This window comes from Poeciliopsis prolifica, unplaced genomic scaffold (genome assembly GCF_027474105.1).
Source record: "Poeciliopsis prolifica strain line A6 unplaced genomic scaffold, Auburn_PproV2 SCAFFOLD038, whole genome shotgun sequence".
Lineage (NCBI taxonomy): Eukaryota > Metazoa > Chordata > Actinopteri > Cyprinodontiformes > Poeciliidae > Poeciliopsis > Poeciliopsis prolifica.
The window spans coordinates 3,071,521-3,094,257 of record NW_026562413.1 but is presented as its reverse complement, the minus strand read 5'-3'; the positions used below and the strand labels follow the sequence as shown (position 1 = coordinate 3,094,257).

At 37.8% G+C, this 22,737-nt stretch overlaps 1 protein-coding gene across 1 annotated transcript in view; it reads right to left on the bottom strand.

The window, feature by feature from the left end:
• The window catches only part of csmd3b (CUB and Sushi multiple domains 3b), a 356,525-nt gene that overhangs the window by 80,644 nt on the left and 253,144 nt on the right, over positions 1 to 22,737 (bottom strand). Inside the window, exons 13-25 of the mRNA XM_055053697.1 lie at positions 20,419 to 20,601; positions 19,892 to 20,218; positions 18,804 to 18,998; positions 15,812 to 15,950; positions 15,239 to 15,426; positions 14,740 to 14,928; positions 8,895 to 9,011; positions 8,351 to 8,566; positions 7,379 to 7,567; positions 4,428 to 4,528; positions 4,133 to 4,201; positions 3,808 to 3,964; positions 1,307 to 1,498 (exon numbers count right to left, since the gene is read on the bottom strand). Of these exons, the coding sequence (XP_054909672.1) occupies positions 1,307 to 1,498; positions 3,808 to 3,964; positions 4,133 to 4,201; positions 4,428 to 4,528; positions 7,379 to 7,567; positions 8,351 to 8,566; positions 8,895 to 9,011; positions 14,740 to 14,928; positions 15,239 to 15,426; positions 15,812 to 15,950; positions 18,804 to 18,998; positions 19,892 to 20,218; positions 20,419 to 20,601 (2,262 nt within the window). The remainder of the gene's footprint in view (positions 1 to 1,306; positions 1,499 to 3,807; positions 3,965 to 4,132; positions 4,202 to 4,427; positions 4,529 to 7,378; positions 7,568 to 8,350; positions 8,567 to 8,894; positions 9,012 to 14,739; positions 14,929 to 15,238; positions 15,427 to 15,811; positions 15,951 to 18,803; positions 18,999 to 19,891; positions 20,219 to 20,418; positions 20,602 to 22,737) is intronic.

The following is a 22,737-nucleotide window of genomic DNA, read 5'->3' as shown; positions in this document are numbered from 1 at the left end:
TGTCAAGCTGTTATAATAATCAGAAACTGCAGCAGAAAAAAAATGTCATATTGTATCACACATAACCAAACACCTCCAAAATATATATCATGTCAGAAATTATATTAATGAATTTCTGCTCAATTCAGATTACAAGTAATTTGTAATTTCTAATTACAAATTACTTTTGTTCATACTATATACTGTAGTTTATTTTGACCTTATAAGCCCTCTCAACTAGCTGCATAAAAAGGGTTTGTTTAAGTGCATAGACTATTTCTTCAGTCTTTTACTCCATTCATCCTTTAAAGTTTTGATTTCTCCGGGTTGTGACCTCCGTCTGCATTAAGATGGATGAAGACTTAATGATTGGAAAGGTCTGCATTTATATGATGGACATTTGATGGTGGAAAAACGGCAAGATTTTTAATGAAGAGACTTAAAGTTTGAACTCTTGCAGCTTTTGCAATGGTTCATTTTGTGGCAGGCGGAAAGTGTCTTGTTCCTCCAGTCTTTATGAAGTTCTGAGGCTGGAGGGCCAGCTTTTTTACTTTAATTGCAGTTTGAACAGCTTTGTGCCATCATGAAATTTGCTTGTTAATGAGTTGCCTCTCAGGTTTGGCTTATCTGTTTCTGCAACACAGACTTGCTCGACAGGGTAATCCAGAGTACAGGACTCCAATCAGTGATGATTATTATTTTTATTGAGGAATGACACCGTTTACCAACATTCAACATTTTGCTGAATATACCTGTGTAAAGTATTGGCAAATTGTGACAAGAGATAGCGAGTCAAAAAACTTGCTAAAAAAATTTTGATTTAAATTCTAAAACTCATCTTAGAACAGTTTCTTGTGATGTCTAATGCACTGCAGGTGCCTTTATCTGAAAGTCGTCCGACAGGAAAGAGGGTAATGAAAGAAGAGGAAGACATGCGGCAAATGTCGCCAGGCCGGGTATCGAACTTGCCGCAAATTCTCAATACGTGGGTCGTGCTTTGCCCCTGCACCACCCAGAATGCTCATAAATAGCACAGCACCCTTCTGCATTATTCTTTAAATATTCCCAAAATATATAACAAAAATAACTTGTTTCTTGTTGATCCTTCCTGTTGAAGACAGTTATCCACATGATTTGAAAGACTTTCAGGAAAATTATGCAATACTTTGCATGTAAAGTGCCCTCAAAATATCTCAGACTGTAGGATAACTTTCCGCCACACTCCAAAAACAATTGGGACACCTAATCACTTGGTTTGAATGTGAGGATAGGAGGTAGCTTTGTTTTTCTTTCAGTGTGTGAAATACATAATGTAACAAGAGCATACCTATGCAGGACGGCAGAGGGTTATCCCAGGCTCTCCTTTCACCTGTCATACACTTTAGTGTCGAAGCCCCGTGCAGAGTGTAACCAGGCTCACATCTGTATGTGATGCTGCTCCCAGAAAAATGGCCTTGGTCGTTGACTTTGAATCCAAACTGAGGCACACCTGGGTCCTCGCAATGAGACAGCTCAAAACCTATGAGGAAGGAAACAGATCCTGACAATGTAGACCTTTCAAAATGCTCATAAATACGACATGCAGGACCAATACAAGCAAACCGGACACAGTTCTATGCAGATGCACAGCAATGTTCTATAAATATTTAGCTCACTCAACTATTCTGTTTTCAAGCTTCCTGATATCACAGACTCTGTTAAGATCTCATCCCAATTCATTTGAAAAGCCTAAAAAAAAACGATACATAGACATGAGACATACCATTATTAGGAGTGATACTGGAGCATGTATACACCTTATCCAATTTCAGGTTGTTTTTCACAGTCTGTCTGAGCTCAGTTGCCATGGTAATATTCAGAACATGCAGTTAGTGCACAGTTTTACAGCGTGGGATTTGAATAGATTTATAAATATCCTTACAAGACCATAACAGGGATTTGATCTATGACATTACCCAGAAGACAGGCCGCGCCAGCATTTGAGCTTTCTCTTGGCAGAGTAATCCAGGTGCATGTCTAAATCCTCAAACACGGCCATTTGGAAAGCAGTCCGTTTTTTCAAGTTAACAACACAAACACATCTGTCATCATCTGGGGAGTGAACGGCCGCCCATCTCAAATTTTATTTGTTACAATATTTGAAAGAAAACAAAGGACCATGAATTATTTATTGAAGTGTGTCTCCAGAGTTGTACTGGATTACATCTTTCATTCTCCATTTCAGACTTACATAAAACACATTCAAGCTTAGAGTCAAAACACAAGAAGAAAATGTTGGCGCATAGCTCTTAAGATTAATATCCTTTTGTTTGATATACTAAAACAATGTAGGAAAAAGCATGAGAACAGCAAATGAGTGTTTTTTTTTTCATACTACTCAATCAGCATAAAGACAATACAGCCTCAAATAACTACTACGCTATGAAAACATTTTGGATGATGACTCAGCTTTATTATGTAGAGTTTATAGATGAAATTGTGGAAATAAGAGGCTGCTGTCAAAAATGAGCACGCTGCTGTATCCCACAGTGGCATCTCGGCTCCAATGGCTTTTGTGATAAATGAGACTAATTTCTGGTAATTATTTGGTTTTATAGAGTGTTATTTCTATGTCTTGTTTAGCAAGCTCTGTCAGGCAAATAAATGTTTAGAATGTCACAATGTGACAGTAGGGCAGTATGAGAGATCAGAAATTTAGCAATTTTCTGCTACTTACTCTATTAGAACAGAGTAAACTCTCTGATCAAACTACATGTATCATTGTATTATGGTTCGCATTTCACATAGATCATATAACCTGATCTAGGTATATTTTCCTTTTGTTAAGAAAATACGGTGGCTTGTGAAAATGATATCCATTGAACTTTTTGGCACATTACAACCACAAACTTCCTTGAAATTGTGTGGTTAATTTCAAGGAAGTTAACCACACAATTTTGTTGATAAGCCAACAAAATTTAGCATACGATCATGAAGTGTAATGAAAATTACACATGATTATGTATTTCAACAAAAAAAGAAAGCTTGGCTCACATTTTCATTTAGCCACCTTCACTCTGGTGCTCAAAATAAAATATAACCAAATGCCTTTGAAAATCCCATAATTAGTAAACAGAGGGCTGCTGTGTGCTTTTGAAATTTACTGAATCTTAAGTTTTTGATGTTTCACAACACAATTTTCTTATTTTTTTTTTTGTTTTGTTATTGTTGCTTTTGTTTTTATCAGGAAAAAGGAAGCAAACATCAAAAGACATGGCTAGACTAAGAGGCAGAATTATAGGAAATTCAGAATAATTCTTCATGAAAACCTGTTATAGGCTGCAAGAGATTTGTGGCAGGTAAAGGTTAACGTTCTACCAGAAGAGCAATCCTGCACATATAACCTGATCTACAGTGAAATTGTTTATGCGAGAGCATGTTCATGTGTTTGACTGGTCAACTTAGCACAGGTGGGAAGATGTTCACAGATGCTTTTAATGTGTTCTGACTGATTTGAGATACTTGCAGAGTCTGTAGATGTGCAAAGATCAAAGACATGGAGATGTAATTGCAGCAAAAGTGCTTCTTAAAAGTATTGACTCAGAGATGCTGAAGAAAAAAGGCACACTGTGATACATGAAAATCCTGCATGGTTTTCCATTCTCCTTTCCAATTACACAATATATTGTGTCGGTTTATCACATAAACACAATAAAACACATTGAAATCGACAGGTGCAGGTTGACAAAATATGAAAGACTTCAAAGAATATGAAAGTATTTTTAAGGTTCTACAGAAGTATTCCAAAATATGCATTGAAATGATAAACAACACTTATATTGAACTCACTTGAGTAAACAAGTTTGAATCCTTCTCCAGTGTCTTCGGCATCACTGTAAAATTCCAGCCAGAGGTGGTTTGATGTGGAAATCAGAGTCAGGCCCAACATGGATGAGCCAGTGAATGCTCCAAGAACTTGAGCTGTGTTGTCTTTGCCGTCGTAAATCTGTACAAATAAGAGAGCAATACTCTTGTTATGAAACATACATTAAGAAAAAAGAAAAATCCATGACTTGATTTCATTTTTAATGATTTACTTTAGGCAATGGACACAGATATCAGATAGGTATAATGGTTCAGACAGTCCTTAATGTATGTGTGTGAGTGCATTTACCTTGAGAATATCCCCCTGGGCAAGATGAAATGTTCTAGCTGAGATGTTGATGCCTTTCCCAGCTTGCACCTTGAGTCAACATGGAATACAGATGAGGTTAACCGAGAAGTAGCACAGGCAACATGCATTCAACATATCTTAAAAATGGCTATTACATTCTACAACACTTGAGAAAGATTTTGTAATTTGCCAAGTAGGATTCGCAGAAATCTCTGTGGTCCTCTTTTACGGTATGTTTAATTTAGTCCAAATACTATGGATATATACCAAATGCTGGGAAGATTTTCAACTTTACCTGGATGCTGTAGATGCACTCATGATTGTTATCATAGTTCATTGGGTAGTTTGGAGACAAGAGGATGCCTTCATTATTTATGACTGAAGAACCACATTCAGCTGAAAACAGAGAACATATAATGGACATATGATGTGAAAAATCTTACTTCAATCACAGCTATGTTGGGGAATTTAAATATGAACTTTATTTAAGTAAATATAAAACAATTTGACTGAACGGGGTGTCTAATAATCCAGTAATGTTTTTAAACATCTGAACTTCCAAGCTCTCAATTTCTGTAGGCCAGTACAAAGTTCAGAAATTATCTTAAATACACTCCGCTCTCTGCACTGTTCTCATCTGCCCTCTATCCACAAAATCCTTGCCTCTATCTTCTCTTTTTTACCAGCACCCCTCCCTTCTACCCTCTTTCCCTACTGTTCTGTGTCTATACTTGTGTAATAGTCCTATTACAGCTGTCATATCATCAATAAATCACCGCGCTACAGTTTCCATTTAGAAAATTACCTCTTTACCCTCTCCCTTTTTTCTTCTTAATTTCCTCGTTCTTGCGCTTTGTCCCTCACTTCCACTTTATATCACTTGTGCCCCCTTTATTTGCCCCCCATTTCATTCCACCCTTCTCTGCTGCTATGTTATAACTCTTGTTCAGTTTTTTTTTTCTTTTGTGTTTTCATCTCAATTCATTTTAGAAGAAAAGAAACCTCTTTGTAGCCCATCCAAATCATTTTAGGCACTGCTGCATAAAAACATTAACCCATTTAAACTCAGATAACCTGAGTACCAGCTATGGCATGCAAAGTGCATTATTTAAGCTCCTTTTCACACCGAATTAAGATTGCACCACGACATTAAAACCTGGAACGTTGATTGAAACAAAACAAAATTGAAGCATTCAGAACATTGGTGGTCTCTTAGGCTCTTGGAAGAGGTCTTTTGGGGTACATGAAGAATTCAGAGTGCTCCCCACTTCAACTGATGGAGTGTGAGAGTTCCAAGACTGGAGGAGCGAGCAATGGTACCTTGTCTCTGATATGTCCCACACAAACCAAAGTGTCCAAATTTTTTATCAGAGAGTTTGAGGAGTTGTTCTATGCCAGAGTTAAAACCTAATTACGCCTTTGGCTGGCAACACTAAATAACTTAACAGACCTATACTGCTCTTGGCAGTGCAGCTGATATGCAAACTGCATCACTTCCCTGTTCTGACTGCAATCAACAGCATCTAACTAAGCCGCTGAAATAAACACTCTACGAAATCTGTAAATGCAGTGATAAGATTGCTATGTGCAGGGCTTGCACTTGGACAAGGTTCTTAGCTATAGAGAAGCTACGCCTCCAAATTGCACATGTTGGCTGACTGACCTCAGGAAGTTTTAAGTTCAGGTTACAGTTCAAAGTCAAACAGACCTTATATTTGGTGATGATAATGAAGTGCAAGATTAAAAAGTTTTCTAATACAATGATATCCTAGCAATAGATATACTAATTTCAGGTCACAGAGTCTTGGTTTATCAGTGATCAGCAGATGAGTGAAAAAGACACATTTTGGATTTTATTTTTACTTCATTCCACATATTGTGCAAAGTGCTCAGTCCAGCTTAAAATTATTAGGCATGCTGGCATAAATAAAGCACTGCACTAACTACAAAATGTCCTTTCCTCTAACTTCTTAGGTTGTTGATAAACTGATGACATTTATAGGAGTGTTTACCGAAACTGACAGTAGAGGTGCAGAAATCTCTGATAGCTCAAAGTAAATTATTGCAAAATTTCAGCAAAAACACAACTTCTTTGGAATGAACTTTAAACATCTTTAAAAAGAGAACAAAAGACAGAACGTGACTAAGAGAATGTATAAATAAGAGTTAACGTATCAAAAAAGTATTTTGTAGGTGATTTAATCTTTAACATCTGATGATATTCACCTTCAGTGCCACAGTGAGCATCATGTCACGTAGCAATGCAACACGACATACCATACGGGAACTAAATATAGAAAGCTGCAGTATGCTACAAAATACTGACACACGGAAAACCTCACTTTGCAATATCAGTCTTGTCACACTGATGACAAGACCTAAGACATACACACCACCACTGCAAATATGATGTGTAGTTGGAAATAGGATTGTAGTGTGAAATGATCTAACATGTAATCTCAATTACCGCATGGTGTGCGCTAAGCCCGGATCTCTGTGCCTGGATTTTCCTCCACTTTTCCATGCGAGAACAACACCTCTTGTGGGAGTGTGTGGCAGCAGGCAGTGTCAAATCCCCCTCATTGCTACATGTGCACCCAGATCAAATCCTATTTTATGCATTCCTTATTTGCCCTGAGGTTTCAGGTTCATGGTGTTCATACTTTGGATTAGAGTCATACAATCCTTCAAGGCGCAGGGGGCAAGAATTCCCTGGTGGTCTGGGAGAAATTGTGAGGTTATTCCCTTATTTAAGGACAATAGCCCCAATCGAAGCCAGCATGATCGCTGCTACAGAAGTTTGTCATCTTTTCATTTTAATTATTTCACTTTATTGTCACATTCAGCTAATTTTGTGTTAATTTTAAATCTGGAACACAGAGCTATATCTAAGTTCAACAATACATAAAACTCTGCTTTGCTGAATCACTTTAATTCAGCAAACAGCCTGTTTAATGCCATGCCACAATCTCAATCAGATTTTAAGTACAGACTTTGACAAGCCTACTTACAAACATCTGTTTGTTTTTGTTTTATCTATAGTTAGATGCGGATATACTTGTGTGCTTCTGATCATAGTCCTGCTGAAAAGTACAATCATATTTTGAAGTGATATCTGGACATTTTCTTTCAGGAGTTTGAGAACAGAATTCAGTCTTGTCATGGATTCATCAGTTGCAGTAGTAATGCAAATCCATAGGACACACCAACACATAACATCAGACGCACAGTTATATAATTGCATACCAACACATCTTGGTAAAGGAGCACTCCACATTCTACGCCCTCCACCTAGACAGATCAACTCTGGCGCCCCCTCCAGACGGTACCCTAAGTTGCAGGAAAAGGACAAAGTGTCTCCGACCCCAAAACTGTAGCCATTTCTCCGGCCGAACCTAGGCATCCCAGGGTCCTCACATGGCTCCAGAGTGTATTCTGTTGAAAATTCAAACACGCGAAAATACATGAAAATGTAATAAAGCAAAACCAAGACATTCTCAAAGCTGTAATAACCAGATCATCACCAGACCTTCTGTCTCACTACTGGTGGATAATAATTGAAGTAGCAGGTTGTGAAAAACTACTAATAGAAATATATATTCAAATTCTCTTATTTAAGCATATGAACAATTAGCTAACAACTTATCAGTCTTTGCTGTGTTATATCAACTGAGCTTTCTGAGTTTGTTTCACAAAATATAACAAAAAATGTATTTGATTTATTTGTTTTAGCAGGTTTGAATCGAATCTCTTGTGACACCTCCCATGTGTTACCTTCTGACTATCAGTGTACGCCATCTGGGAGACTATAAAACATCCCACAACATGGACTGAGATTCATGAGCTCCTCCACAGGAGAGATAGAAACACTGAAAAGGGTAATACGACTATGGATGTTTTTTTATGAGGGGGAGATGCAACTTTGAACTTCCCTCTCTCTTAACTCTTAACTGTTGATAAATTCAAACTTTTAAGCATAAACATGTTTTACAGTTTGCTGCACAATTATTTTGACAGTATTTGTTCTCTATTGTCTCCAAACACATTTATACTTTTCTCAAGGTTTGGATGAAATTTTAGAATTAACTTTTGCATTCTTCTGGGATGCAATTCACAGACAATCAATCTTGCATTAACATAGATCCACCGCTGACAAGAGAAATACCCTGTGAATTAATCTGCAGTCTACTAAGACTGATCCACAAGGAAGAACAATACCTGAGAAAGTTATGTTGAATCCTTCGTACGAGATAGAAAAGTCAGAGATGAATCGAAGCTGGGCTTTGAAGTTGCCATAGAGACCAGCGTTGATGTTGCTGGGCATCTCATTGCCGGTCAGCCGAGCCAGAGGTTGCAGGAAGCTCCCGTTCTCGGTCACCAAGAGGTAGTCATGTTGGTCCTCAAGATGAAAGGAGTTGAACTGAAACTGGACGCCTGTTTGAAACGCAAGAACGGAGAGATGTGAAGGCAGAGCAGGGTCATGCATGTTAAGTTCTAATCAACAAAAGTGTATTTACTAAATAAATCAAATCCTGCAAATATTTTTTTTTTTACTAAATAAAATACCGTTGTGCAATTAAGCGATACTGTTGCCAGATAAATTGATCTGGAGCGTCTCTCTGAGTTTGTGGAAACACGCTTGCAATGCAGGTTTGTTGCTGAGGCACAAAGTAACTGGATTCACTGAGCTTGCCGTGTCACACTGTACTGTTTCAGTCTATCTCTATCTATTAGGAAGTGGGGATCTTTGCAGCTCGCTTGCCTTTCCCATGGCTGACTTCAACCGTCCAGGTACAGTTGAGAGATGAAGGGTAGCTGTCTGGAAAGCCAGGACTGAGGATGGTTCCCCAGGGGCCCCTGACATCCCCACCGCACAGTGCTGGATAGATTGAGAGAGACAGTGTGGGAGAGAGGGGAAGAGGCAGGGAGAGATGGGCAGAGACAGGGGACGGGAGGCAGGGAGAGGGTTAGCATCAGATTGTTGATTGCTAAAACAGATAATGTTTCCCTATGGACCTTTAATACCACCTCTATGAGGCATATGCACACAAATACTGACACATGGCTGCTTCCGGCCAGGCAGACGGAAAGAGACCAGGAGCCACAGAGGAAGACATAATCTAAGAGCCGTGAGTAAAGTTACACACTTTAAATTGGTGTCTATTTGAACACTAGACACCAATTTAAAGTGTGTCTATCTAAGTATTTAAGAGATAAGTATTTAAAATGTTATGACTAATTTGAAAATACAGTAGTGGCTTGGCCCTAGATTAATAGAGGATGTTATCATTATGTTCATTATGGGCACATATACTGAAAGATATGTATAAGCTCCTATTTATTTCAAACTTTGACATAAAAGTAAACTATTGCTATAAAAAAACACAACCTTCTTCTGGTGATAATACAGCCTTGGCCAAGCCCCTGGTTTATGACTGCTGCCATGATACAAACATTCACATAGCCGTACATAGTTAGTGAATACACATCATCTTTTACTTTGATGTAGATGTTTATGACGCCCCCAAAAACATGACACTCAGGGTAAGGTGCCATATAAGCCAAGTCACACCTTGAAATATGTGTGACTGAAACTGTGACCGAACAAAAATGATCAGTGTTCATGTCAATCACATATGTCAGATGTGCTGGTTCCTTAACAATCTGAATGTACATCGTTTTTTTCTTTATTATAATGCTTTCTAATACTTTGTTGAAGTATTTTAATGAACAAAGTAATTAAACTATTTGAAGTTTAAAATGCTTGTCTTTTTAAAGTTGACAGGCAGTTGATGCCGTTGATCTGTCAATCAAGGGCTATTGTGATCTAACTCTACCCAGCCTCACTAATAAGTTGAAGGCCTGATGTTTAAAATTCAACTTGCCTTAAAACCAGTTTTGAAAAAAACAAACAAACAAACAAACAAAAAAAAAAAACTGGAGACCTTTGTGATGCTGATGATGTTGTTTTGTTTCTTCTTAATGAGGAAGTTCTCCTTTGTGAGATAATGCAACAGACGCATCTACACTGTTGTTGTTAGCGGCCTCTATTGTTGACCTTCATTGGTCTGAAACAATATCCCCAAGCCATAAACGCACAGCATGAAGCAAGAAGAAGACAAGCAGTGTTCTAGGAAAACTGAAAAGCAAATCTGTGCAAGCTCATAACAAGTGATGTATAAACAGTTTGTTTACAATTAAATATGGGCCTTGAAGGTCCAAGCTGCGACTTAACACAATTTAAAGCTCAGTGCTTCTTTTATTGTGTCCAGCATTGATTACTGGAGTAAAATATGAATTCTTTGTTCTTCGTTGTTGAGCCTGCCTCTGTATAAAACCTACCTAATGCTCATCAAACAAATGAAATATATGCACTGAACTTAACGTTTGCAAGGGAGTGTGTGGGAAGCACACAACTGAAGTTAATATTTGAAATACAAAGCTCCATTGTTAGATGGTGACCATCTGGTCTGGAAGTGTTTGTGCTGATGTAAAGATTTTAAATCTGCTTGTATGAGTTCCTTAGATCGTTTCCAAGGTATAAGATGTAAACACTTCAAGAACACAAGGTCAAAATTGTTTCCCAGGGTTATTTTCACATTTTTTCGGTTAATTTTCATTGACAGAACAGATGTTAACCATTTGAAACCAAACAGCATGGTTTCAGCACAAAACTCAGAGCGTTTCAGCTCATGCACATTATGATACAGGGTGAAAGCTGTATTTGCACAGATATCAGGTCTGAAAAACATGGAAAACTCTGTTGCTCATTTTGTGCATTTAACGTGTGCATACTATTTGTCGGCAGTTACTTCAGTTCCGCTCTCTTCAGCTCAGATTTTATACTAAATGTTGGAAGGAAGAGCAAAATTGTTTTACAATAAAGCGACAAAATGCCATGGCATTACAGTTACAGTGCATCGGGTGAAGAGTTGCTGCAAGTTCGGGTCTGAATGCTTAGCTGAAGTTTTCTTGACATTTAAGAAGGGACTACCCATGCTTTCAGAATAAACCACCAAATTTGGCAAGTGAATCCAAAACTTAAATCTGGTTTCACTTGCAATAAAGTTTGCAGTGCACAGGGAATTTCTTTGAGCTTGCCGTGCATTGCTACAACCACTGCAACAGGTCACCAAGGGAGTGAAAGTAAGCTCAAACCACTACAGGGCGTCAGGGTGTTCACATTTAACTGCTGTGGTTTGAACAGAATCTGGTGAGGAGTGAGAATACTTCCAAACTAAACAAATACATAGCAAGAATGAACATACACACATGCGCACAGAAATCTTAATATTTCATTTTACGTAAAATGAGGATTTCCCCAAATTTGACTCATTCAAATATTTGTTTGATATAATTTGGAGCTTCTGCATATTTAATGCAATGCTTAACATATCCCAGGTTAGGGAAAGTCCAACTGATAAACCATTCATGAAAAAGCTCAGTTCTGAATTTTGAAAACTCACTGCTTTCAAAGATTCTGTTCGGCTGGTGGGATCATCTCGTCACTTTCCTTTTCAAATTTATTTACAGACTTTCATCAGTCGAATAAATGTAACTCACTGTCGTCTCTGCAAATGTACATCACAAACAACATTTGCTTTCAGCAGGACTTTTTAGGGCTCATTTGACTCTCTGTGTTGATGCTTTTCATAAATTTAATGCATCAATAAATAGAGCTTCAATTGCTTACTGGTTATTTGTATAGACGGATTGCATACAGACCCTTTTAACAGTGGACATATTTCTTGAACTTTTCCATATTACGTTTCACAACAACAACAACAAATCAAGCTTTCTATTGGAATTTAGTATAATATACGAAAATTAAGTAGCACTTTAGAAAGTAGATGAGAATTAGTAGCTAGTTTTCAAAACATTTTAGTAATAAACTCCCCAAAATGTGATTCTATGGTTGGATTCAGCCACATTTGCACTTCAATAAATAACATTTTTAGCATAATTGTGTTTTATCTGTAACAGGTTTACTGTAACAAGATTACACTGTATATACTGTAGCTCCTACCAGCTTACAAAGTTTGTCTGTATCTCTAAGTCTCAATAATGATTTTAAAAGCCTATTAACAGTTTTAATTTAGATGCCCCACAAATATAATCATAGTTATCATTGTTTTATGCGTTGCCTGTGCTGAAATAAATGCCTATTTACTTCTCTGTGTGAAAGAAAAGTTGATCCTGCCACCTCCATGTTTAGGAGTGAGGGCAATGTGAGATGTGTGGTGTTAGTTTGGCAATATCTCCTGCTTAAAGGGGAAATGGCAGGGAGCACGGTGCATTTCAGCCAAATTAACATTCATTTAACACTTTCCACAAGGAAGATGACAAAGATGCTTCATCACCTAAAATGTGTATTGCAGCTAAAATGATTTGCATCAAAACAGAAAAAAACACCCACAGCCCACATTCATAGCTGCAGTTAAATCTGCTCAAATGTGATCCTTTGCCCCAGTCAACTTCCCCTCAGCTCTGACCAGCTCATATTTCCCACAGGAAGATGCATGGTAGTGATGCCCACTCTTAGTTTTCCCACAGATAAGGGGGTTTCACATCAAACCAAATTCATTCTTGTCGACATTTTAGATAACGTTGGTTTTGACATGAGTAAAGGCATACGCAGTTTTTCCAGGCACTTTACATTTAATGGTATGCAGGATATTGTGCTCAAACCATATTCTCAGAGGAAAAACACTCCTGGTAAAATTGAACGATGGGATTTCCAACGCAAAAGAGCCACCAAGCTATAGTATGCAGGCTGCCACTATAGTGATGCTGCAGTGACGCATCCATCTTTTCCTCCCACCTCTCCTGCACCACTGAGATTGGAAGTGAGCGAGACGGGCGAGGAGAAAGACAGGTTTCTCTCCTCCCCAGCCTCCCTCATGTGCCCCCCCACCACCACCTCAGGCTTCTGATTTGAGAAAGAAGAGAGAGGAGGTGACAGGCAACACAGGCTCTCGTCAACCTTACCTCAAACCTTCCTGTGTTCTCGGTTCACACAGGAGAGAAGGTGACAGGGCGCACATGGATAAAGAAGCCATAAGCACACATGCATACTTAAAGTGCACATTCACGGCTGTGTGCGCATGCTGACGTCTAATCTTTTCTTTAGATTATCGCAGACATGGCAGCATTCAAAGCAAACACACTTTAGTTAGTGGTTTTGCTGTTGAATACCACATAACTTTTCTCACAAAATATGAGTGGCACATATATTTTAAAATTGTTACCACAATTACTTAGACCTTTTTTTTATTTTGGTTATTTTGGGTAACCATAATAAAAAAAAAAATAATAAAAAAAAATCAAAGTTTCTAGCCAATTTTTAATCATTTATTTTTCAAGTCATCTTTGAAAACTGGAACAAGTTTTTTTTTTTTTTTGCTCTATCAGATGAAAGAGAATATTATCAGATAAACAGCCCTGTTTGTAGTTTTTGTGTGCTCCAAAGAAAGCGTGCAGCGTCTTGTCCTTGCTCCAATGTCAAGGCAAATATTCCCGTTTCACTGCGTGCGTCTTGTTTTTCAGTCAAGGGTATCTATGGTGTTTGATTAGTCTCGAAAGGCAGGCAGCTGACAGCAAGACGCCTACGAGTCGTATGAGCCTGAGCAGAGCAGCACCAGCATAGAGTGTAACACTATCGTCATGAGACAGCGGTGTTCAGGATGAGAAAAGAAAATAAGTAATCCTCATCTTGGTCCAAGAATGCGCCTGTTGCTTGCTGCTCAGATGAAGACAATGAATGATGTGGGCGCTTCTTCTGTTTGGCTGACATAAATAAAGCCACCAAACGCTCCACCTTGTCTGATATGCCACCAGGAAGTGGTTTGATTATATTAGTGGCTGGTAAAGGAATCAACAGCATTACCTTGACATCCCAGTGCTTGCAACTAAAACTCGTAAAGCTGGGATTTCTTTTATCTGGGATAGTCACAACCATACTGCAGAGTTGCACTTGCTTGACAGCTTGACTGGAGAGTGGAGGAAAGAGATGGTCCCTGATTTTAAAGTCTTAGAAGTCAACTTGACAGGCGAGGGTGTGCTGAACAGCTGCAAACCATGAAAGCACAGAACACGAGCACATCACAGCTGCTGCGGAAGACCGCATTTGTTAAAACAGAGCAGTGATGTCGTCTTACAAAGAATTTGTTCAGCCCTTACATAGTACTGGACAGTATGCCTTCCAAAATTATTCGTAGCCCTTCTTCACATTTTTGGGAAATTACAAATTCAACATGTTATGCTTTCTATTGATATTTAATGTGGTGGTTCAACAGAAAGTAGGACATATGAAGTGAAAGAATATAGTTATGGTTGGTCTTCACATGTGGATGATTTATCTTAAGGGTAACAAAATCAATATTTTTTAGTGGCCATCACTAAGTTCTGATGCAGTTCTTTGTTTCAAAGCAAATCTGTGAATATTGCTGAAAAGATGTGTGTCGGCAAGGTGACCTACAAATCCTAGTTAAACAAGTTCTGGCAGAAGGACCGATCAGATTTCCACCAAACTATTCTAAGATTGTCCAAGGATAATGAAGGGAAAGCACGCATTTGAAGAAAAAAAGGTGTGCTTTGGAAAGATTTACCGTCACATGTTGGTAAGGGGTGGCTCCACCAGTGGTTCTTTTCACACACCAGTGGTTCTTCGTGGCTGAGTCTGTAGCCTGAATCACAGCCAAATGAAACTGTGGATCCGATGGAAAAATCTTGTCCATAACGAATACCATTGACAGGAATACCAGGATCGAGGCATGAATAGCTGTCCACTGTAACACCTGAATAAGTGTATTTTTTTAAGAAAAAAGGAAAACAAAACAAACAAAATTCAGTTTAGCTGATTTGCTCAAAAAATGCCTGACAAATCTATTTATTTTTCTACAAACATTGATCATAGTTGTCCTGACTATACCGGTTAGATAGTCAGATGTATTATTGTTGCATAATGCTCGCTTACTATAAGTATAATCTCCAAAAGTACATTGTGTGTGAATATAGGTCATTTCCCCCCCTCCCCCCCAAGAACCTGCAGGAACAACATTATTTCCAGTCAGCTCAGGCACACAAAGTGCATTTTCTCCAACTTACTTTCGTAGAGTATTTTGAAGCCAACGTTGGAGCGGCTGTTATCAGTGGTAAACAGGAGATAAAGGAAGTTGCTGCTGCTAAATAGGAACTGGGGCACCTGGGTGCCATTAAAGGAGCCAACCAGAGGCGATAGGAGGTTCGGCCCGTCATGGATCTCGAGGAAGTCATAACCCAACTCTGTCTGGAACCTGTAAAAGGATAACATTAGATTGCCCTGACAATTAATTCAACTTAAATTCAAACTTTCGAGATTAAAATTTGCTAGTCTTTGTGATAATATCCACTAATTTTTAACTTTTAAAGTGAAAAATATTAAAAGTTATATATACTGATTTAAGGAAATGTTTTGTGCACTCCATTCAAATCAGAGCTCAAATAATTGTGCACTATAAAACAAATACTGATGCCTTCTCATAAATAAGCAGCCGTTCACAATTTTATAGCCTATAACATTAAAGAGATTCCTATTTTCTTTGTAAAACCTCATAAACTTCTTGTTAAAATATGCCTGTCAAAAGCGCGTTGCTCTGAGGGGTTTGGTAATATGCAACACAAAATAATTTTATGGCTCGCCTGTCAAATGTGATCTTGATGGAACGTCCTGGCTCAGCTTCGATCACCCACTCGCAGCTGAGGGAGTCTTTGTAGTAACCGGGCCACCCAGGAGACAGAATGATCCCACTAGGAGCAGAGTAGTGGCCGCCACATGGCGCTGGAAGAGAGGAGGAGCAGGGAGGAGGGATGTCAGAGATGGAAAAATGGGAACACTCGAGCATAATCTGGGTCTACATGTAAGTACAGTCTGATGAGTAATGTATGAGAAATAGCAACATGCATATTCTGAAAGATTTACATGCAGCTTAGATTGGCGAATCATCTCCAGCAGAAGCTGAAAGGCAGGCAAGTCAATTACTACTTTATGCCATCTTCTTCAAGGCTGGTGCATTGGTTAGCACCAAACTTCACAGTAACATCAAAGCACAATCACAGCTACTGAACTGACTGCAGTTGATTCATCACATAATGCAACTGTGCAGAGTTTGTAATGATTTCGAGTTCACATCAGCAGTATGGAATTAAAAAAGTTTATTATTCACTTGGATATAAGATCTGCATCCGTTTCATAAACTATTTGTTATTTTTGATGGTTCAGTGCCTTACTACTTGTATAAAAGATCCACGCTTTTCCACTCAAGAAAATTTGTGCTTCCGCAACCAGCAACTCTCTTCCACTCAGCTCAATTTTGTTTGGCAAAATGTGGAACTTTAGGATCGGAGGTGAGTAAAGTAGCCCTCACTTTAACATATTTTTCTACTACTCAAGTAGAAATAAAAGGTAATCATCTAAAATGGCCTAGTCAGATATATAAAATGTGATAAAACGGCAAGTTGAGTTTGAGAAAAAGAGGCAATCTTTTAGACAAAAATATGAAATTATTGATTCTTGTCTTTTTTTTCCACAAGATCAAGCTTCTTAAACCAGTAGGCTATGTTTACATGTTAGAATAAAGTATTTCTTGGGACAATGTATACTGTTCATAACAAATTGACTTGACTGCTAAATGGCAAAGCATTTGAAACACACTACACCCAATTTGAAATACACCAAATCTCGCTTAAACGGAAACTCATAGCTGTGTGTATTTGACAATGAATTTCGCTCCATGTTGTGAATAAGTAAAGTTATCTAATCTGAGATGCCTTAAAAACTAATAATATTGTCACCTCTGTTTTTGATCAATATTGTGTATCATCTCATCAGCTGAATGTATTTTCACATTAATGTGGCTAACATGCTTTGTTTTTATCCAAAGTATTTCTCTGAAAATTTGAATTGAATTGTTAATGTAATGTAATTATTATGTCATTTGATTCCTTTTCAGCAAAAAAATCACAATTTGCAGAAGAAAATCTTCCAACCGTAATTAAACTACAAATGCTACACATAATAGTCTGAGTTTAATTTCATGTTTCATTTAGTGTGTGCAGATGAGTTGGGCATTATATGCAATGTAAGAGTGCCATAAAATATGTACCACTTATAGGTAAAGTGCATTGTGATTTATTGTTAAAAGTTAAATGCATAAGTTTCTAAAACCATTATCATTATGAATGCTATGAACAATTTAGAATTACTTCAAAAGGAATCAGGAAGAGTTCATTTTAATTAAAATAAATATGCAATGCAGTAATCCAATAGCATTAGCATGTTAAACATGTTCCTATTAAAGTTTAACTCAATGTGTGAAGCCACTTTATTCAGGTTTGTAAAAATTGGATGAGAAAAATTTAAATGACAAAAAATAGAAAAATAGAATGAGTCTTTACAACCTGGAGGAAAATTGCCAAGACTCATTTCTACAAAAAGGAAGTTTTTATTAACAGCAGCTGTCAGCTACAATGGACATGTCCTGACTTAATATCGTACAGTGTGCATTTGTATTTTGCTGACACCTCAGAATAAAGTCCAGTGCAACCAAACCGCCTCCAGATGTCACTTGATTCATAAAAAAGAGGTTCATCAGTGTGCAGCTTATTCTCAGTTAAAATATGGTTGCTATGTATTACAAGCAAGGGGAGCATTACTAATCGAGGCAACTAAATGAACTATAGGAACTCTGGAGGAATTGCTGAGAACCTTTGCTCAGGTGAAAGAATCTGTCAACAGGACAAATATGTGCACGACATAAATTCAGCCATTCTGATAAAGTGGGGGATAAAAGCAATACAATACAAACATGTGGAAGAAGCATCTCTGGTCAGATGAGACTACTATTGTTTGAACTATATGCTGTACATAGTAGAGAGCTGAAATTTAAGATCCCCCCTGAACCACACAATGCTACCCAGCATCGTCCTGTGAGGATGCTTAACTTCAGCAGGATCAAGGAAGCTGGTCGGAGTTGATGACTGAAAGATTATGCTGAATATAGGACAATCCTGGAAGAAAACCTGTTGGGGGCTGCAAAAACCTTAAGGATGGGCTTAAGGTTCACCTTGTAGCAAAACAACAATCATACACCTGGAGCTAAAGCGGCATCTGCATAATTTAGATCAAAGCATACCTGAAAATATGACCTAGATTTATTTTATTTTTATTATTTTAAATGGTAATCTCAGGAAGCAATCAAACAATAATGTTCCATTGCTCATTCAGAGAACATTTAAATATTTTGCAAATCTAAAGCCAATAAAGATTCCTAAAGATGTTTGGGGCTTTAAATCTCTCTAAGAGGTCAAAATCATTGACTCGGAGGACCAGATTACAAATGGATATTATACCTTAACAACCATGTATCCTTTTCCTTATACTTCACAATTAAGTGCTCATTTGTGACAATTTTTCACTCAGAGCCCGGTCAGTTTTAATGTCAGACACTGACAAAGTTCACAGGATATGAATATGTTTGCAAGCTACAGGAACTAACACTCCTCATGTAACTTCCTTCTGTATTATGCTTCTTTTCGACAGCAAAGAAATATAGCGCAGTAGTGCATAATGATATCTTGGATGACATACTGGTCCTTATATAATAGCTTAGCCAGCAATCTTGTCATTATTTACCTTCGCATTTAGGAATGGGCCCACTCCACATGACTTTTCCCCGTTCTAGCTGACAGGAGATGGTCTCGGTTCCCTGGGTTTTAATGAAACCATCCTCACACACCACAGAGATGGAGCTGCCAAGCTGGAAGCTGTCTCCAAAGCGACGAGCATTGATGGGAATACCAGGGTCCGGACACTCATTGTGGCCAAATGCTGTAAATATATATATATTTTTAAAAAATCATCAAGAAGACATGTATACAATGATATTTTTGAGATTAGAAAAAATTATATCAATAAATATGTAGGAAAAGTAATTTTACAATTTTAATGTTTCTCTTATTTTTGATGGCATTTCAAAAGTCCCATCATAAATATTCATTGAAATGACAGTTTCAATCTTTTGTTCTTTCTTTATTCATTTCCTTTCTTTTTACACCTCTGCTGATTGTTTCTCATACTCCAATAACCGGCTGCTAGCAGAAGTCCAATGTTTTCTTCCCTCATAACTTCTGCTTCAATCTTCTTTGATTTGTGATTTCATTTCATTTTCTTTTTGCCATCTTTTATGCACCACTCATGCATGAAATTTTGCTGTATCATTTCCATGATTTCTTTAAAAAAGACAAAAAAATCTAGTTAGCCTAAGTTTTAGAGCACTAATAAAAGCTTGAAGAAGTGCCTGGCTGCTGATTGTTGAGGTAGATTAAATATTTTTAAAAGCTATAAAACAAATTTTGACATTAAGAAGTGACCATAAATTTCATGCTTGCTCCATATGGTATAGATAGATTGGTAAATTATGAACCTTGCTGTAATTTTATTTGTCTTATTCACTGTGCATTGATATTATACAACAGTGTCTGCCATTTGTGGATAATTAAGTTTTTTTTTGAATCTCTCCAGATTCATATCAGCGGATTTGTTTCTCATTCGTTCTTTAACTTTTCTTTATTTGATGAGGGCATTAAAACCTTCTTTTAGAGATATTTTAGCCTAATTTATGTTGTTAGGCTCTATTTAAACAAATTCCTGATTTTATAGAATTGGCAGTCATCAGACTTGGGTGTGGTTTCAAATGACGAAGAGCTGGAACTGAAACATACTGCTGTAAGTGATATTAAATCCTCTCCCAGACATGGAGTGATCGGCCTGAAACTCCAGCCTCAGAGTGTTGGTGTTAGACGTCAGGTGGGATGGACTCTCGGCTCCGGAGAACCTCCCGATGACAGGGGCATCATTTGTCTCGCCATCTTTCACAGTCAGGGAATCGTACGGCGCCTCAAGGTCGAAATCATTAAATGCCAAGTGGATTCTCGAGCCTGGATCAGACTGGATGAGCCAGACACAATTCATGTTGTTCCCGTAGCCTTCTGGGTAATCTGGGGAGAGGACTGTTCCTGAGGGAGCTGTGAAGTTGGACATGCAGGGGACTGCAGGAGGAAGAGAGAAAACACACACACGCTCAGATAATTTCTGTTAAATATTCATCTTCTGAGTGTCATCGGTCATCATCTGCCCTAGGCCATAATAATCTCTGTCTTGTCACCATGGTGACAGGTCAGAGAGAAAGATATCAAGAACATGCCAGCCCAGATGTCATGAATTATTCCCATCTAATTTTAGTGCTTACATATACATATGGGTATGTTCGCAGACCACTGGTTGTTATCTTGGCAGGAGATGGTTTTTTCTCCGATCAGCTCGAAGCCAAACTGGCACTCAAACCTCAGGATTCCCCCGTTTGAGAAGCTGTCGCCCTCTCTTATTCCGTAGAGAGGGGTCCCAGGGTCACCGCAACTCTCTTTGTCTATTTCTGGAATGACACAGATACAATAAAACATTAACATCTGCACAAATCTCAGAGGCCTAAATTAAAGAACCATTTTGGACAAGGAACCTCATCTGAACCAGAGAGCAATGCTTAAATGTATTTCAATAAAAGAGATGTGTGTAGTCAGAATTGTACAAAGCATGCTTAAATGTTGCCCGCATTTGTAGCATTAAGTGCTAAAAAGACTCCAAATACAAAATGATAAACATATTTTTTAGAGTTGCTTTGAAGTACAAACCACAAGACCAATCGATTTCATTTGGTCAGTCTGGAGAGTGCCAGAAGGTTTTCTGAATAATCCAAATATTATGAAGGACAATTTTATTGGATTATATTATTATTATTATATGGATATGATTAGCTATTGTAACTATAGGTTGTTATAAATGTTCATAATACATTTTACCACCTTAACACAAGTCAACAAGGAGCTTCTGAAAATAACTGGCAAGAACTCGCTGACTCTTCTCTTTTTGTTACTGACAGGCATCTTTCAAGGATAAAAGACTTTGTAAAACTTTGCCAGCTGTCTATTTAAACTGCTATCATGTCAAGAAGTGAAGGAACTAAATTGTCTTTAAAAAGAGCTATTAAAATAATGCATTGCAGAGTTTTGAGGTGCTACACAATTTAGTAAAGTGGATTTATTTTTTCAGAGCTAAAGTGTAAACCGACTAACTCTGGTCAGTGGATGATTGGTGAATTAATTTTGTGCAGAGCTACTGTGATGGAGTTGCTGATCATTTCCACTCCCTGTCCTCATTTTTACTTGGTGCTTTTGCAGACTTTTGCTAGAGACAGCTGGGGAAGGCAGATAAACTGCTGCACCATCCTACTGTACATGCATAAAATCTCTACTACATGTTCACATTGAAGCTGCAATATCAGGTGGTCAAACTCTGCTTGAAGGTAATAAAAATATTACAAAATTGCACTGAAATGTATGAATAAATCATTGTGTCTGTCTTACAGGAAACAAACAAGCTGCCACCTTGCTTTTTGAAGCCCAAGTTTTAGAAATTTACAATGGTGGGGAAAATTAGTATTATAGTAATGGAAATCATAGAAATACTCACAATACAAAAAAAAAAAAAAAAAAAAAAAAAAATCCATGAATTGGGTTTAATAAAGCGTAATGATGTAGGACGTCAATTACAAAACTTTAACCTTTTCCCCTTTTGTGTCATGCAAAAATAATAAACTTCAATGTATTTAAGTTGGATCTCATATAATAAACAAACACACGTGTCTAGTTCTACAATAAAATGAAAAGGGACATGGCTTTCAGAACCATTTACAAATACAAATCAGAAAAATGCAATTGCATTTCCATTCATCTTTAATTACGTAGACTTCTGAAGTCTTTGGTCTCCATAAAGTTCAATGCAGACCAAGGCCTACATAAGTCACTAAGTTAGTAAGCTATCACTACAAACCTACCAAGGCTTTAGTGTTTAACAAAACTGTGCTTAGATTAGAGAAGTATGCAGTAGGCTCATTGTAACTGTTAAGTGTGCACAAAATTGACCTTTCTGGAAGAGTGGAAAGACGACATAAGAAGCTCTATCTCACTAGCTTGTAGATGCCACAGCAAACATGTGCAAGATAGTGTTCTGCTCAGATGGAAACATTTTTATTTATTTATTTTTTTTATCAACAAGCAATGTGCTGTGTGTGGTGGAAAACTAACATCTAACAACTAATGCTTTCCATCAGCATACATAAAAGCTGGTCAAATTTAAGACAAGGATAAACACGACAATACTGGGAGAAAACTTGTTACTGGGTACAAAATACATTAGACTTCCTGAAAGGAGGTTAACAACAACCCTTCACACACAGCCGGAGCTGCACTGAAATAGTTTAGGTGAAAGCACGCTCATGTGTGAGAACAGCACAAAGACTGGACATAAATGGAAATGTGAAGCACTGGCAACCCTTTTACCTTTATTTTGGTAAATTTTGTGATTTTTTCTACTTTTTAAAAAAAAATTTATTTCCAAGTGTTTTATAGTTATGCACAATTGTGTGTTGTCTGTGTCAGAAAATCCCAATGGAATACAGTATTGTACTTGTACCAGGCCCTAGTGCAGGGGTCGGCAATTCGCTGCCCTAATG